Raw genomic sequence first — 17,727 nt, 5'->3', positions numbered from 1 at the left:
AAAAGCTGTAGTAAAGTAGAAAAACAAGGTAAGATGGGCAATGCTGCAAATAATATAGAAGCAAAAGAGTCAGAAGATAATCCCAGAGACAGTATTTGATCATTGGCATCATGAATCAAATTCGGCCTGTGATTTTGGTGACACTGGCCACTTTTTTTGTCCACTGAAGTGTCATTTACTTGACACAGCATTCCCCGTCTGCCCCACTGACCACTGAACATGCCAACAAAAACTCAGCGAAGGAGCCTGAGGGAAAGCAAACAGATAAAAAGGACACAAACTAAAGCAATCCAGGAAACACTGGAAAAAACAAACAAACTCAGAAGCACCAGAGGGGGGCAGAGACAGGAGGGGGTGTGGCTGCAGGTTGCTCGGGTGACGACGGGCACAGACGCACGGACACAGCTGAAGCACAGATACTGACCGGTTCGCTCTCACAGTAACTGTCCCAGTGCAGTTGGCGGCTCGGCTTTGTCATCTGGAAATGTTGAAGCAGAGTTTACAGAAGGGGCGAGAAAGACGGAGCCGCTGACGGCTCGCACGCTTCACATTTACACTCGTGCTCGGGAGCAACTAATGGGCTGTTACGTTGCAGAGAGAGCGGTTAGATTAAAGATGAACAATCACAGAGAGGCAGAAAAGCTGTGGCGGGCAGTTAGAGCCTTTAGAACGGGGAGAAAAGAAGAGCTGAAGAATGCGTGCATCCGAGTGCTAAAAAATGCCTTGAGAGATTCTCCATGATTGATTTCCAACAGGAAATCCCAGATTTACAGTAATGTTAAAACAAATGAACCTGCTCCAGCGATGAAAGCTTCCAGCCTTCTGTTTTACATTAAAGTGGCCACAGCTTTGCCTGAAATTCCAGCCTGAGCAGGAACGAACGGCAGAGGTGTTAGAAAATGACATTTGTAATCAGTTACCACATGATTCTGTTAACTCTATCAGTGTCTGTATGAGCCTTCTGGACAGTTTTAAACCTCCCCCCTCAGCGTCAGGCGGGGTTAAGATTAGCGATTTATCACTAACAGATTTCATATCATCTTAAAGTGGCTGTAGATTAAGAGGAGGAGTGCAACAATCAGAAAACTATCCTGAACACAGCAGAGTGGAAGCACACCTCAGGCAGTGTCTTACGTGAACATTGAGGACGTTTAAAAAAAATAAAAACAACTCCGACAGGTTTACGACAACATCCACATTCCAAACTTGTGTTTATCAAAACTTTGTTGCAGTTTTTATGAGAAACCAGTTCCATCATCTACAGTGCTGGTTTGTCAGTGGTGGTGTGCAGGTGAGGGAGAGTGTCAGTGACATAAAGAGGAGAAAACAGCTCAGCAGGTGTTGAACATGTGGAATGCGTTTCCTCCTTGTCCTAAATTTCCTCTTTTTCCTGTCTGCAGAGACGCAGTCAGTTAATGAGGGTGTACGGCACAAACTTTAAAAATAAACATGCCACATCCAGCTGGGATCTCTGGTTATTATCCCGTCTCTGTCCCACCTGACTGAGGTAATGGTATTCTTCAGGCTTCTTGAGGTGAAAGGCTTTTCGCTCCTCTTCACTCGCTCCTGCCAGCAGGTAGTAAAACACGTGGTAGTTTCTGAAAAAACAAACGTCAAAAGAATTTCTCAACAAATGAAGACACGCAGTTTTCATTTGAGTGACTTTTTTGAGTTAAGAGAGCACAAACACGGGGAGAAGGTCATGGTAAGCAAAGAAAAGCTTGAAATAAATACCGGTAGGCCCCGAGCCCTGGAGTCAGCTACAAATTTGAGTATCAAGGCTAAATATAAACGTTAACATATTTTTATATGTTTTATACGGTGTGTATTTGCTCACTTTTATTTTTGGACACGTTACGACACTAATAGAGAGATGAAAGAGTAAAATTAAAGGTTCCGCATCTGCATTGGCAAGATGATTAATGGCGATAATGATGATGAGGCTCAAATGAGGCTCATGATGGCTACAAAGACAGTAGAAACAGTGAAATTCCATAAACATGTGTCTGAACATTATTTAAGATCTGTATTCCGACTGTTGCAGAGTTTTACCCCAACAACTGACATATATTTCTTGGTTGTGCTTATTTTTGAAGGTTTAAAGTTTGATTTTCCCCTGACGTTTTAGCCTCCCGCTCTTTCCTGAAACATTTCTGTTATTTGGTTGTGTCTTGTGCACAATTTAATGTCATTATTTCCCCCCATTCCATGTTAACACTTATGAAAATCAGAGCTTGATTTTTAAGTCTATTGTTGCAAAATACCATGAATTTTTGCTCCAGGTCAGTCACAGCTTGTTGATGTCAAACACAGTTTAATTTTACAAAGTTCTGATGTGATTTTCTCCAAAAGTTGCCATCAACCACACCCTAAGGTATTTGTGACATCAGCAAAAAAAAATACATTTTTATATCTTTATATCTTTATGTATTATCATGTTTATTGATTGCAATACCTGCATTAGATAAACTGCCACAAATTTAACTTAATGAGCAGTGATTACCCTAAATGGTGAGCATGTTACCATGGCAACAGACTCAATATCATCTTGCTGCAAATGTGATTTAGCAAAAGCACGATGTCACTGTCCATACTGTTGGTTAGGCAGCAAAATTGTGTTGATTTAGAATTAAAAGACAGGAGTCAGAGTCAAAATGCTGGCAGGAAGTGAGGGATGTGATCCAACCAAAGAAGGTGTCACGCCCAAGTTTGGTGCGGAAGCAAATGTCTGCGTATTACTGAAGTCTGAAAGTTCTTCTGGACCACTTTGGAAATGTGGCTGCGACAAACTCATGAGAGAAATCCTGATGCTAGTTTGGGTGTGTGATGCTGTGTGGTTGTGAACATGGAGGCATTACGCTGCAGCGCAAAGGTTAAAGGTCAAACCTGTGCAGCAGCTGTGAGAGCAAAGCCCCACAACACACAGACACACACAGATACACACCCAGATGATTTTATGGCCCTGGAGTCAGCAATTCATCTCAATAAGAGGTGAGGAACTGAGGAGGCCCACTGTGAGCCCCCCATGACGAGGATAACCCTCCCCAGACCGTCCCAGCTGGTCCAGCACATTAGTGTCAGGCCCACTTAGAGCTACTCACTTCATGGACCAGAAGTAAGCAAACCCAAACAAGCTCCCTGATGCTACACTTGTTAGGGAGAGAGAAAAGTTTGAATCTAGGCAACAAAAGTCATTAACACAGACGCTTACATGAGTGCTATTATCTTGTTTATGCATCCGTACGTCAACTTGCACAGCACCACCACAGGACCGAAGCATCTTTTTACATCTCTTATCGTGCTTCTCTCACCTCTCATTGTGCTCCTGATAGACCAGCCTCGACTTTTCCAGGAGATATTTCTCCACATACGCTCTAGAAATCAACAGAAGGGCTTGAATAGATTTTCTCTCAATAGATGAATGAAAGTGCTGCTTGCTTACCCTCTCACAGTGCCGCTCTCCTGGTAGTTCACCTGAATGAATTTGCCAAAGCGACTGGAGTTGTTGTTGTGGGCGGTCTTGGCATTCCCAAATGCCTGCAGGAAACCAGGAAGATGTGCAATGGTGAAAACAGACAACCAGTTCGAAGAAGACATAAAGAAGTGGTTGGTGTCAGACATCTGAGGTCAGGTCTGCGGTGACTTTTCCCCTCACTCCAACACAGATTAATAATGTTTATGTTAATGTTAATAATGTTAACGGAGCAGCGTCTGGGGCCATCAGGTCTAATGGAAAAGAATAAATCTGGCTTAGTAATGAGATCCATGTGGCCACGCGGAACATTTGTAGTGGTTGTGTTTTAATAAAACGGTCCAGCACTTCCCCTTGCAGCTCTATTTATGTTGCACGGCTGCCTGAAGGGGAAATCTTTTTCTCTTCTCTTTTCTTCTGCCGTATATAAACCCTGAAGTCATCGCTTGCTCCACCGCAAGTAAACAAATTCCTCACTGGAAAAACTGAGAGCCGCCACAAGCCCGACGCCCGAGGTACGCCCGCCGTTCTCTAGGCAGGCAACAGGTGACACATTTAATTTTAACTGGATCTTTTGCAGTGGGCTGTGATTGGTGGGTAAAAATACAACAAAGGAAGTCAGAGGATTAAATGTAATGTCTTCTCTTTTGATAAACATTCCTGGATGAGCAAATGGACCAGTCACGGTTTCAGTGGGAACGTACAGGAACATATAAGCCAAAGGTCAAAACCTCCATGTGAATCAGACGTTTCCCATATAGTTTCAGTGATCTCTGTCCCATAGAAACTGTCGGGCGAACCGGAAACACACAGTGTTCTTTGATGCTTCTTATTACCACCTTTCGCCCTCTAGAGGATTCATGTTGCTCGAACGTTGAAGATGAAGAGATTAAACGCATCAGCTGGGGGTCCAACTTATTTTACTTATTTATCATATTTTATTATCTTTAAGTCCATCCACAAACCACACAAGTAAAAACCTAGAACAAGTTTATATTCCAAGAGCTGCATGATTCGATATTCCCAGAGGAGATGGTGTTCCCTTTTATACCCTTTGAACCGGCTAACCTGCCTGGTTCAGGAACAATGGGTCGAACAAGGACAGGCTCCCATCCACCAGTGCTTAAGAAAGTACTTCCTGGATGGAAAACTAATAAAACCCAAGCATGCATAAACAAAGGATGATTATTGATTATTATGAACACTGACTGACATTAAGTGCAGCTGGAAGCAACATGCAGATGTTTCATTTGTGCCTGGAGTTTCTCCAGATTCATCTGCAAGATTTAAGGGGAAGTTTTTACAGTTACACTTTGTATCCGAGCCGCACACTGAGAAAAAAGGGTTGTAAAATTTGAGTGCTTGAGCAGACTGGGTTTCTCCCGAAAAATGAGGTAAACCAACAGAAAATACAGCATAATTGTAAAATAAATAAATAAAAAAGTTACTATAGAAATTGAGCAAATCAAAACCTTCCTCTCTTTCTAATAAGACCAGATAAAGTAAAAATAAAACTTGACTTTTTTTAGCTATAAAGGATGGTTTCAAAAGCAGAACATAAATGAAATTTAGCAGCAAGATACATCTTTTCCAGCTAGCATGCTAGTTATGCCTCTGACTTTGTGGGAAAGAGGAGGAAATCACTCAGAAAAATGTGGTCAGCACACACGGTGCCCAGAAAACAAAGATCATGCCAAATTCCTGGATATTTTCAATAAGTCGGTGCAGATTTCTGGAGAAGTCCCGTCCAGCCCTTATCTATAGCATCGTTTCAGTAGACAAAAACACCCAACCCGATCGGAGCAGTTTTGCACACGTGCTCTTGAACCGTTTCATTCTAATCCTCCCCCCAACTTTTCACACAAACTACAACAATGCAGATTTTGTTCTGGCCTCCTGTCCTTTGGGATCAGTCAGAGATTATTCTGGGGAAAAATAAAAGCCAAAAACCTCATGAAAACAGGGTGTGTTGAGGTAAAGAAAAAGGCACAAATTTCTCACAGAATTCTGACTCGCGGCGGGTCTTTTCCCTGCTTTGAAAGGACAGCGGAGCTTAAACTGTTTGCACAGGCCGATTCGCACCACTTGAGTTACTGTAGTAGGTCGACAATATTATTCTTGGCTTGGGACGACAGACTGAGCCAAAGGCAGGCCAATGACAGACTTGAGACGGTGCCAGCGTGTTCGGGGTGTCGTGTGTCCATCTCCTGGCTCGGTCAAAGTCATCCAGAGCAGCGCAGGAGGACAGGCTGACCCGTGGTGCTGCCTGTGTTACACCAACCAGTGCAGGGTGGCGTGGAAGGTGGGGGGAGCATTTATCTATAACTTTCATTTCAGCTGCAGGGATTAAAACGGGATATTTGCAGCAGTGTCGCGGGTCCAGCAGCAAGGTTGCATAACAGGAGCCAATTAATTTATTCGCTCGGCTCACTCCCATCTTCATTTATGAGGAGGACTAACAGTTGAAGAAAACCAGGAAATCCCTCTGCAGTGTTTCGGATGGATGAAGAGGTCACGCTTGGTGCGGACAAAAGGCTGCCTGATTTAACTTACAAAGACATCAGCATTTTGTGACTCATTAATTGCTTTTGGGGGGGTTACGAATGAATTTCCATGCTGGGGTGAGTGAAGAGGTCACGTGACAGCACGGTCCCACACAGCACAGAGAAATGCTTTGTCTGAATCTGAATGTTACCCCAGCCAAACGGGCCATGAGATGAGAGCAGCATTCCTCTGCCTTCAGGAAAAGTGTCACCAGATTTTTAGCATTCCTTCTCGGACAGTAGCTCCGGTGTGACTCAAAGCAGCACTGCTCACACAACCTTTGTAGATTCATATCCTCCATGGTGCTGCGCAGCATGTGGTCAGGATGTAAACAATGGAGCTAAGGAGCCGGCTCAACATGTGTCATGCTTATGTCACAGTGTGTGTGGGCAGATAAGGTTCTCCGGGGGCTCATTTGTAACCATGGCGCTGAGATTTCACACCTCGGGTCAGACTGGCCAGGGTGGACTGTGGTCAGTGTGGTGCTTTAAGCTTTTTTCCAGCAAAATGCATAGGATGTGGGTTCTGGCAGAGGCTGCTGCTCTCAAAACGGAGCTCCTAACAACTGTCACTGTCAAACAAATAGCAGGTTTTTCCTCAACCACATGAAAGGAACAGAGGAGTGGGCAGGTTTTTATCTAATGACCCAAATATATGGTGGTGAAAGTCTACAGCTGCGGAGAAAGAAAAAATAAATCATTGGAAAAATGCTTGCTAACATTCTATTTAATCTCAATGGCTCCAGCTCACATTCAAATGCCATGAAGTTATGTTTTAACGATATTGGAAAGGTTCCCCTCTTAAACCAACTATAAAGTGGGAGAATTTGGAGAAACAATGAGAAAGAAAAGCCTAATTTATTAAAAGCAGCGACCTTTTAATCAGTCGAGCATTTGGCTGGCTCAGAAAGTCCTGCTGGGTTCGTCAGAAGGAAGCGAGCATTAGTCACAGGGACAGAGATGAAAGAGACGGCTCATAGAAAAATAATTCCAGGACTGCTCAGCAATCGTACACATCTCATATCAAGTAAACCGCTGCGGAATACAGAACACGCAAGGGACGAAAACCAGCATTCCTGAGCTCCAGGCCCAACTGAAATAATCCAAAACTTAGCAAAGCTTTTCCCATGGTGCTCAGCAAACGGCGGACCTGTGCGTGAATCCTGAAAGAAGACAGCGTTCTTGTCCTCAGGCTGCGAAGACGTTCCCCATCGCTCTGCAGTGTAAAAAACCGAGTCTATATTATCCAGGAAATTGTTGGGAAAGGGCAACAACAATAAAGCATTTATTACAGGATGAGGCCTGCAGAATGAATCCCTTTCCCATGCTGACTGATAAAGATCTAAAACGTACAGAAATACTTGAACTAATCTGATCACAAGATCTCCTAAAGAGGACAGGGCATGGTTATTGCTGTGAGCCGCAGCATCCAGTGCTTGCTCAAAATCTGAGGACAGGCAACACACACGAAAGGCTTATTTGTTGTTAGAGTTTAGCAACAGAATCCCAGAGGCCAGGGGCACAGAGACGCTCTCAAAATGCTGGGAAACCAGCGGAAAACACCAGGAAAAGACGCGCCTGTCTCCCCGGTTTCTGATGGCAGCCGAGGAATCAGATGCGATCGACCTTCTTGAGGAAACAGCCACAAAGACTCGTCTCAGCCCTGGTGACCGTCAACATGTTTACTTGTTTTCTGTACGGGTGAGTCAGCAGCCGTTCCTCCACTTGGTGGTCAACTTCCTCTGGCTGGAATCTGGAATCTGGTCCCCGCCCCTCCCCCTGAGTCACAAATTCGAAATACGTGAACTTGAATTCAGACGTGTGACACGTCATCAGTCGCTGCCCAGGTACTGTTCCAGTCCTAGTACGCAAACTACCAAGTACCCTCTAAGGTTCCTGGATGTGTACTTGCTCCGACCACTTTATCGGACGTGACCTTTGTGGACTTGGGACAGCTGGTTATCCCACATCGGACTCGGCAGATATTCAACCTTTCAAATAACGTAAAGCGTGAACAGATGTGGACTTCTGCGTCATTCCCAGCACGGAAAGTGAACGCCTCACCAGGCTTGTAGAAGAAAGGGGATAGCTTTAAAAAGTGGTTTATAATGACCGAGAGGTAATTTCCTGCTTGAAATGTAAAATTGGATTATTACTATTATGACGGTGATTCACACTTATTGTCGCTATGGAGGCGTGATTTATGTCACTTCTAGTTTGATCCAGTCCTCAGAGGAGAAGCCCTTTCCTCTGAAGCACCCAGAACTCTGGCGTCGTGGGGCTCAAGTCAGTCGAAAACACTGGCATAAAAATTGAAATGAATCTAAAACCAGCCATCAGATGCAACATGTCTGGAAAACTGCTTCCAGCCTCCAGAACAAAAACAGATCAGCCTCTTTCCGACATTAAAGAGATCCTAAAATCAACGTTATGAGGGAGGTTTCTGGTGGAAGTGGAAAACGGAGGGTTTGCAAGCGAGGCCTCCTGCTTCCCTGGGAGGCACCGCTGTCATACAGAATTTACTGCATTTCAAACACTGTCAAGATGCCTTTGACACAATGTCATTCCTCACACTGGCACACAAGTCCACCTCTGTTCTTCCCTCATTCCTCATTATTTCTGTTCTTTCTGCCATGTGATCGTTTCAAAGAGAAAAGAAAACCGTGTTCTCGCTTGAACTTCTGACCTGGTGTTATATAAAAAGAGGTTAATGTGGGCCGATGTGGGAAATGATTCCTTCAAAGTGTTTCAGGGGTTTTAACTCCTGACGTTAAAGATACTGTAGAATTGATCATGGGACGAGAAATTCCAGCTGGTGATTTCAGTTTTCCTTGATGTCCAACTGTGTATTTTTAGTGTCTCTACTGCTGCTGGGTGTTTTATTTTGAAACAGGAAGTTCCTGTCCGCTCCGAATCTCCTCGGCGTAAATCCAGTCATAAATAGAGCTGTTCCATATTCCCTGCGCAGCGCCGATCCGCTCCTGGGACCCACCCAGCACTCACCGCGGTGCTCCTGGTGGAAACACAAACATGGAGCAGGACGTCCGTGGGTTCGCTCCGACCACCACGGCCGAGCTGTCCCGCAAGTGCTGCAAGTGGAATTTTGGGTAACAGAAACGGCTTTATAATTAAAAACAAATGAAAGCAATACACTCGCCGGTGCTATAAATTATGTGTTTGAGTGTTAAAAGAAAAATCAATATTAAAGGAATTAAAGAATTAGAAATGGTTTCACCCCAACCCCTCACCATAGATTAGCCCCTCAGCTATATACAGAGGTTAAAGGTCAATACAACCATGACCAAATCTGATCCAACGTTCCAACAGTTCCACCAACTTTCCGTGGATGTCACCCGATGTCTGATACTCATTAAATGCCGTCATTCCTTCCATGGCTGTTCAGCCTCAGCTTAATTCTCTGAGTCACCCTTCTGACATATGGACACACAAGACCCAATTGTGGAGCCAAATATCGCTGCGCCCACGACAACAGCAGGTTACACCAGGCGCTGGGGGGGTTTCACCATACTAATGAGGACACGGATTTCAGGGCAAAGAACTGGTAAAAATGATTCATGTTGGCATTTAGCTGTAGTTTCTTTACTTGCACCCTGACCAGCTGGTGTCAGCCAGGATCAACTGAGCTGGCAGCTACCCCCCCCCCCCCCCCCCCCCCCCCCCCCGACACACACACACACACACACACACACACACACACACCTGAATCTCTGCCAGGACAATGCGGCACTACAGATCTGGCTGTGGCCTCACCAACAGCTTTTTCCATACATCAGATTAGATGTTAATATTTTACAGGAATCTGGTTTGAATCAAAAGAAATGAGAGTTAAAATCCCGATTTCATAAAAACAGGCTCTTTTATTTGTGGTAAGACATAAATGAATGTTATCCAAACGCGACGCACTAACAGTGAAACAAAGGAGGCTTTTCATCCCCTTTTCTTGAGGGAGAAAGTATTGGGCTTCAAAAAAAGAACTTGGGGCTGTTGCTTGAAACCACCTAATCACTGATGATGTAAGATATTTCCAAACAAAATCCATTTGGAGGCTGCAGCCTCACACCCATGCCGTCATCACTCAAAATATTTATTTTAAAGTCTGGCTGGGGATCAAGTCAGGTTCAAGCGGCGATATGGAAGAGGACGATTTCTATCGGAGTGAGTCCGCCGGCCAGTTTTTATTGCTCGCTGCATTGTTTGATCTGTAAATGATGCAAACCCAGGAACAGAGCCCACACTGCCGTCACGCGCTGACCTCACCGCTGCTGCTCTTGTGAAAGGACAGAATGACATTTTCCGCCCAGGCTTTCTGATCCCATTACTGAAAAGTGTTTGGATCTGCAGCAGCGACCAGACTCAACATGTAATCTTGAAATCAGGCCGTTTGTGCAGTCGTGTCTCACCCCAACAGACTGGCATTGAGCTACAGCAACTGCATAGAAAATACGAGCGCAGCTTAGTTACTTAAAACGAACTCCTAAGAGACTCTATATTTACGTTAAATAACAGCCTTGGCCGGCATTTGTTGGCATTCCAATCAGTGCTGAGCGTTGATGATGACGGAGAGGTGAGTGACCAAAGGTGGTTTACCTCCCTGTGAGGGAGGTGTTTGACAAGTGCTGAGTAAATGTGCTCAGCCATTAGGAAAACAGGCCTATCTGTAAAAGCAAACACCAATCCCACTCACTCCAGGAGCCCGTGTCAATATCTGCGGCTGCAGCAGCAGGCTGTCCGGAGGGCCCTCCTCAGACCGGGAGGAATCAAAGAAATCAAAGTTTTAGATGTTTGCTGTTGTCCTGATGCCATTCTTTCTTGTATTACAGTGGTTTGAATTGTAGCACAATTTATTAGACTAAAACAGGAAGTGGAATGCACACCTAAGCATGAAATAAATCCTGACGACAGGAAATGGTCTTAGAAACTCTGCATGCTTGTGTATGGGATATTTCAGCATGTACACAGACTTGATAGGTTTCCTGGTAGCAGCACAAATTACAATCAAGTTTTAATTTTCCGTGGGCATGGACACAAGCTCAATGTGCTCAATGTGACGTAGCCAGCATAAAGGAGCTGCACGGACGCTCAATATAATGATAGATTCCATCATTTTCTACGTGCATGATTGCTACACTGGCTGTAATTCCTCCCAGCCGCAGAAAAACAAGTTCCTCCCAATAATATGTACGGGTGCTCGCTGCCCAGAGAAAAGCAAAAACAGGCAGGACATCAGCAGAAAAAGAGGAAATGCACAGAAAATCTGGACACCATACACTCAAATGGAATGCAACACGAGGGGGAGTGAGGGCTGGAGGACACCGTGTCCTAGAAAACATGGAATCACATCCCAAATCGCACAGTCAGGAAGTCAGCGAGGAGCAACAACTGGAAAAGTTGCTTCTCTTTCAGTAGGAAATATATGTTATTTTGATTTTTATTGCAAAGCTACTCCCATCACTGAAGGAAAATATTTAATATTTCAAGTAATTTAAGTATTATAATATCAAAACGAATCTAAAGTCAATAAAACAAAACAAAAGAAACTGATCAAACTTAAAGCAAACACATGAAAAGTCTGATATTTCTGCTCAATTTGGTGCAGAATCAGTCATTTCATCAGTGAGATAATCTGTCAGAACCAAGTTCCAATGACAGCTGTGGTCACAAAGCTGTATATGTGACACAGTATCTCCTCCCCAGACCAAGTATCTACCTAAAACTACAAGCTTGTTTATCTCTTAACATCCTGGCGCTGCCTATGGAATAAAGGCTGCACCTACACCTGGTGACGTGAGCTCTAATGTCAGCTGTGGGATGAATCTGTGGGCGTGCAGCACGCCGCAGCATGCGTGACCTCGCCGTCATTAGCCAACACCCAGGTCATATGACTAAAGCTCCATCCGCAAAGTCGAAACAGGTGGGCTTATCGGCATCGCGTCCATATGTAGGCCACATGTCAAGCATTAGCTGGGCCGCTAGGCTAACACGGTGGTAGGCCGAGGTGAGAAAGACGCCGTTGGTGAGGGAAGTCAATGCGCTAAAGCTGAGCCACGTGGTCAGAGCAGAAAGGAGGTCAATCTAATTAGTTTGACTGGAGACGTACAAATGTCGGGACCATCCCGTCTCGTGCCGAGCTGGGAATATGCCTCCTCACCCTCTCCTGAGTTCACTGAATTTGCCTTCATAAATAAGAAGAATACCACTGAATGACTGATAAGGAAATGCTGGATTTAAGAGGTTAATTTACATAACCATGCAAAAAGCAACTATAAGATGCCGTTACTGTCAGTACTCCGTTTGTTTACTGACACTCGGGACAATCTGAACAGCGACACTGTGTGAATGTTCAGTTTTTGGGGGTTTTGCATTTGCACACAGGCTGAAAATGACATCACAGTCCTAATGTGGCAGCGCTCATATCCCATATTTTAGGTTCAGTTTTGGATGGAAGTAGCAATAAAATTTCAATGGTCTCTACACTAAAACCCAAAAGCTTCCCAGTACCAAAGGCTAATTGCATGTTTATGTTGTAAGGGTTTGTTTTTTTTTTATTGATGAAGCACAAACAAGCTAGGGAAAAACATCATAAAAAGAAACAGGATCATGAAATGACAGCTAATGTTGCCAAGTGTCGTAACTACTGAGCAGAAGCAGATACGTCCAGAAGATTTGGCCAATAAACACCTCATATCTTCACCTTTACCAAAGCGCCACTTTGAAGCTATTCTTATGGGCTGTAAATGAGTTGCTCTGCCGCAGGTTTTACTGTTCCTGCAGCAACACTTCATCTTAGAGTAACACTTATCTAATTAGTGGGTTGCTCCAGGGAGAATACACGATCATGAGCCAGCAGAAGAAGAGAGGGGCCGAGGGAGGCACAGGGCAGAAAATCATAAAGGCTTCTCATATCCTGCAGCGATAACTTATCAGGATTCTAAAGTCGGTGCTTATCTTGGCTGGCACTCTTTAGCTGGAGTGTGACATGAGCCAGAGGGGCAGATGTCCTCCTACTCTGACATAATTTCATCTGGCCGTCTTGAGCAAATCCCCCCAAAAAAAACCACTGGAAAAACACAGTGAGCTGCAGCCTGAGACCGAGGCGACCCTGCAAGAGGAACCTAGTCCCCAGTGACAATCCCGCCGCTCCACTCCAGCTGTGTGTGCTTTCTGTACCACATCTGGATGACCACAAACCGCATGAGGACGCAGCAGCGGCGGAGGTCACCTGTGGGGGTCACACAAGCGAGGGGGAAGAAGGCCTGCTTGGGCAGACCTCAGCGATGCTTCACGAGGACGGAAAGTCTGCCCAGGGTCAGACAGGCGGTCCTGCAGGAGGATGTGGTGAAAGGTTTTAATGCCTGCGGGTTCTGGAAGTGCTATTATCATCACATGGAGGATTTTAGACACACGATTTGCATAAAATGTTTACGAAAAAAATCTTACTCATAAAACAAAAACACGACCATGAATCAAAGGTGACTTTGTGTTTCCGCCCACAGAGGGCATGGATTAGCATCCGTAAAGACCTTTTAATGCAGAAAGAAGACACCTGGCCAGCTCCAGCTGGACAATTACACCAGAGGACAGCGCGTTTTGATCTCAGCCTCAGTCAACTCACAGGGCGAAATAAAGGGTTTCCTTCAGAAACCTTTGAATACATAAAAACGATGCATCATCTAAAAAAATGACACCAACAACGCAGGATGGACTCAGGTCACAGGTTAATGGGACGAATGCAACATTCATTAAGCACTGCAGAAATTCCACTTGTGTTTTCTTGTACTGTGATGTGACCTAGCAATGTGGGGGAAAGCAGCTATGTAGTGCTAAACACTGAAACACCAGCCACTGCAGACATAACAATGTGCTAAATATTGTGTTTTCATTTGGAGCAGGCATGTTCACTCCTCACCACTTGTGACCCTACTGAACCCAAATGATGAGAGTCACAGGTCCGGGGCCGGGTTTTAATCACTCTTAAGATTCTGCAGAACTGCAGAGGATAAAGCCTTTTTCTGTTTTCTGACTTGTTGGACGCAGATGCAGCGGGACAGCTGGGGCGAGTGCTGACTGCTGTCCCTCTCTGCCTGCTGCCGACGGGACACCTGCACCCAGGCCTGAATAAAGCGCCTGTGAGGAGAAACACACCAGCCCCGTGTCAGCCCGCAGCAGATAAACCCCCCCCCCTTCCCTCCCTGACAAATCACTCAGAGCGAGGAGAAATGTGCTGATGGTGCACATCTGCGGGGATCACAGGCTCCATTAAAACTTTTCAAACTCAGATAATGACGTCTTCAAAAGAGAGGACTGACAACGACTTCTTGGAACACATGACCACAAGGACACAGTTGGTTTCAGGACACACAAGGCTTTTAAGATGCTGTGAGGGCCGCGACAACGGGCAAAAGGTGAGCAAAGGGGGTAAAATCTGAACTTTCCTTCATGTGGTTGTGTATAAAAGACAGAGAGATTCATTTTTATGAGCCTGACTAATGAGTTAGGACAATCAGGGTGAGATAAATCTCTAAGCAGCTCTAGTCATCAACTTATCTTTATTATTTTATTATCGATTACCGTGGTGCAGCAGATATCCGCAGCCCAAGCAGGACTCCACAGTAAACTACGAGTGAGCAATGCAGGCACAATTCCATGAGTCAGACCAAAGAGATACTCCAGAGAACACACTGACTTCAAGTTTCCCTCTCTGACCACAGATGATGACAGAAAATACAGCTTAAAGAGAGGGTCAGTCGGTTGAGCCCGTAGCCTCAGGTCCTGCATCCGTTTTACAGATGAATCTTTTATATTTATAGCTGTATTCGGATGTAAAATGTTTTGGGGCCACGTTGGATTTTCCGCCCTTTATTTTACTGTGACCAGAAGGAAAAATCAGAAACAAAACGACTTCTTTTATCCACATGTGCTTGTTACTGTAGCCTCTACTCTTACTTTGGATGTGTCAGCATTAAAACAGGCCCAAAATCACCTTACACACACAGACACACCCGTAAAGCTACTACACACTGAAAATGTCTGGTGCTCCACCACTCCCCATTTGTGTTCCTAGCTTATTTCTTTTTCCAGTCACTTCTGAACACTTTCAGCTCAAAGTAAACCTGACGCTAGCCTGTCTGGCTGTGATACACACTTATCTCCCGTATGGACGTAGATGCAGGACAGTGGCGTTGCCAGCTGGAGCAGCCAAGCACTCTTTCCTAATTATTGTGAAAGAAATCATGGAATTAATATCCACTTCTAGATACATTTAATATATAAAACTACTTTATTTGCTGCATTACCTTGGTAGCAGGACCAGTCTGGAATGCCTAAGAACCAAATAAAACAGTCCATTAAAGGCTGTTCCACACTGTGACGCCTGCCCTGCTCGCGGAAAGCAGATGGTGACTTTATAGTCACTCTTTATGTTTTTAAACTGGTCCATATTAGCCCTTAAACTGGTCCATCTGCATCAGTCAGGACCGACAGACTCTCATCCTACCATGTGTTTTGAACACATCTTACACAGTCATTGACATTAAGAACATTCTTTCCTATAACTGCTTTCAGTCACGTTTAAATGCCAGGTAGCCACCTGAAAAGTCTTAACATCTGGATTCAAGAGTCTGAGAGTCAGTTGATGACTGGCTATGAATAAGTAAACACAGAAAGTAAACCAAGGATGCGTCCACAATCTTCCAAGAATACTTTTTTTTCCCAGAAACATCATGAGGGACCGGAAAATGTTCCATTTAGCTACAGGAATCTGGAGAAGCAGACAGCAAATGCAGCTCTGCAAACATACCCGTCACCTGCTCCTGTACCTTACTGGGCTGGGAAAAGGTCAAGCTTCCAGTACAACAGAAGAAAAAAGCCCATCTAAACTATTTTAGCAGTAAATTCCAGTGCGTGCACTGAAAAGAACCTGTGGTGAAATATTAATTTCAGTCATATCTGGCACCAAAAGGTAAACAAAAAGGCACCGGAATGAAAGACAGCAGAAAAGCACTAAATCAACAGTAGACAAAGGATTTGTCATATTCCACGAATGCCCGTATTTGCCGTCTGGGTTCAGCTGGAGTCCAAAGCAACGTCGCGAAAGTAAAACGTAGCTTCAGCCTCACGCTCTAGTAATGAAGCCTTTTCTCATTCTAAATAACACATGCGGATTCATTTACGACGTTAAAACCTGCTGTTTATGTAACCTGCACGACTTGACTTTTATGTTTTCGTCTCCTCCGAGCAGAGTTTTAATGACCGGAGCGCTGGAGTGACAGGTCCTGTCAGGGTCTAAACACATGGCTGCAGCTTTCTGGCCACTCTCCAAAAGCACCAAAACCTTGTGTAAGCGATATCTTCTATTAAGAAGTGAAAAGAAAAAAAATCCTCTCATTTCTCCAAAGCCTCAGGGTGAGTGAGGCCTTTGACTGACAGCAGAAAAAGAGTCTCGTTTTGACTTGAGGGTGCAGGTGAAGTACAGTCCACAACACTGATGTCACGTCTGAACGATGAACTGGAAATTCATGAATGTGCGATGCAGGCTGAACACTGACTGACGTACGTCCACCTTCGGAATGCTAACCTGTCGCGTTGATTATGTTGTAGTAAATAGTGAACGTCAGTGCAGCCGAATCTGTCCATTTAGACACAACCGAGATCAAGTGTTCAAGCATAAAGGAAACAATTAAAATTGTCATATCGTCCACAGTCTATTGTTTTGTGGCAGCCTCCATCCGATAGCTGGAACTCTAGGTATGCAGCGTAGCCTCTGCTCGCTCGCCTGAAGCAGAGATGACAAACTCCAGCCAACTGGGGATTATGTGGCACCATTCTCAGCGATTTATCAGACCCCTCCCTCTGGAGAGAGAAGGCTTCTTGTTTCCCCAGAGATGCATTAGTGCTCCCTCAGACCAACTTTGATGTGAGAATCTCTCCTTTATGCTAACTGTGCTCTTGAACGCTGGCCAATGTTAAACATAAACCTTCCCGCGTGGAGATGAGGGCCAGGGAATGGCGACACCTCCCCCGACTCTGAACTGCCACAATCCTGTTATGACGTTTAATAACGCACAACCAAAGGAGATTAATACATTTTTAAAAAAAGGGAAATGATCTTTCACAGATGAGCTTGTACTGCTGTCTTGAATAAAGCGCTATGAGAAAATGAAGATGGTAGAATTGTTATGAGGTAATGCTGGCTGCTGTCCTCCTCATCTCCTCTTTACCCCTGCAGTAGCAGAGTATCAATCACTAGCAGCCAGATATGCAATCTGACTGTGCAAACAATTAAAGGCTGCTCCTCTGCACTTAGAACTGCTTGCTCATGTGGTCATGTTGAGGATTAACCTTAAATGCTTACACATTAACCCCACAGCCACACTAATTAACGGCGCTCCATAGCACCATGGCAACAAAGCAGCATTTAGAGCTGCTAGCTGCAAAGACTTTTGTTTGGCTAATTCTTATTTAGCCTCAACTCTGCTAGCATTAACTTGACATTGACAATGGCCTCACAAGTACAGTATTTTAACTGCAATAAACAATTGAAACTTGCCTCCTTTTGGTACACTAACAGCACCAGAAGTTCAGGTGACTGGACAATAAGTGATAGAATAAAGCATCAAGAACTACAACGGCACTCTAAATAATAAGTAAACATTGTGAACACAAGTGGGAGGATTGTGCATATAGCTGAAGGCT

The 17,727-nt window shown here is 44.6% G+C and overlaps 1 protein-coding gene across 10 annotated transcripts in view; it reads right to left on the bottom strand.

Annotated features, from left to right (window-relative positions):
• myo9aa (myosin IXAa) overlaps positions 1-17,727 on the bottom strand; it is a 56,698-nt gene that overhangs the window by 24,532 nt on the left and 14,439 nt on the right. For 8 of the 10 annotated variants that reach the window (XM_011609929.2, XM_029845783.1, XM_029845784.1 and 5 more), the window contains exons 3-6: positions 3,443-3,537; positions 3,312-3,374; positions 1,499-1,598; positions 425-478 (exon numbers count right to left, since the gene is read on the bottom strand). In XM_011609929.2, coding sequence (XP_011608231.2) covers positions 425-478; positions 1,499-1,598; positions 3,312-3,374; positions 3,443-3,537 — 312 coding nt within the window. The remainder of the gene's footprint in view (positions 1-424; positions 479-1,498; positions 1,599-3,311; positions 3,375-3,442; positions 3,538-17,727) is intronic. The other 2 variants (XM_011609931.2, XM_011609932.2) reach the window with 1 other exon arrangement.

Source organism: Takifugu rubripes, chromosome 13 (genome assembly GCF_901000725.2).
Source record: "Takifugu rubripes chromosome 13, fTakRub1.2, whole genome shotgun sequence".
NCBI classification, from domain to species: domain Eukaryota; kingdom Metazoa; phylum Chordata; class Actinopteri; order Tetraodontiformes; family Tetraodontidae; genus Takifugu; species Takifugu rubripes.
The sequence above is the reverse complement of the archived record's forward strand: the minus strand, read 5'-3'. Positions and strand labels throughout refer to the sequence as shown.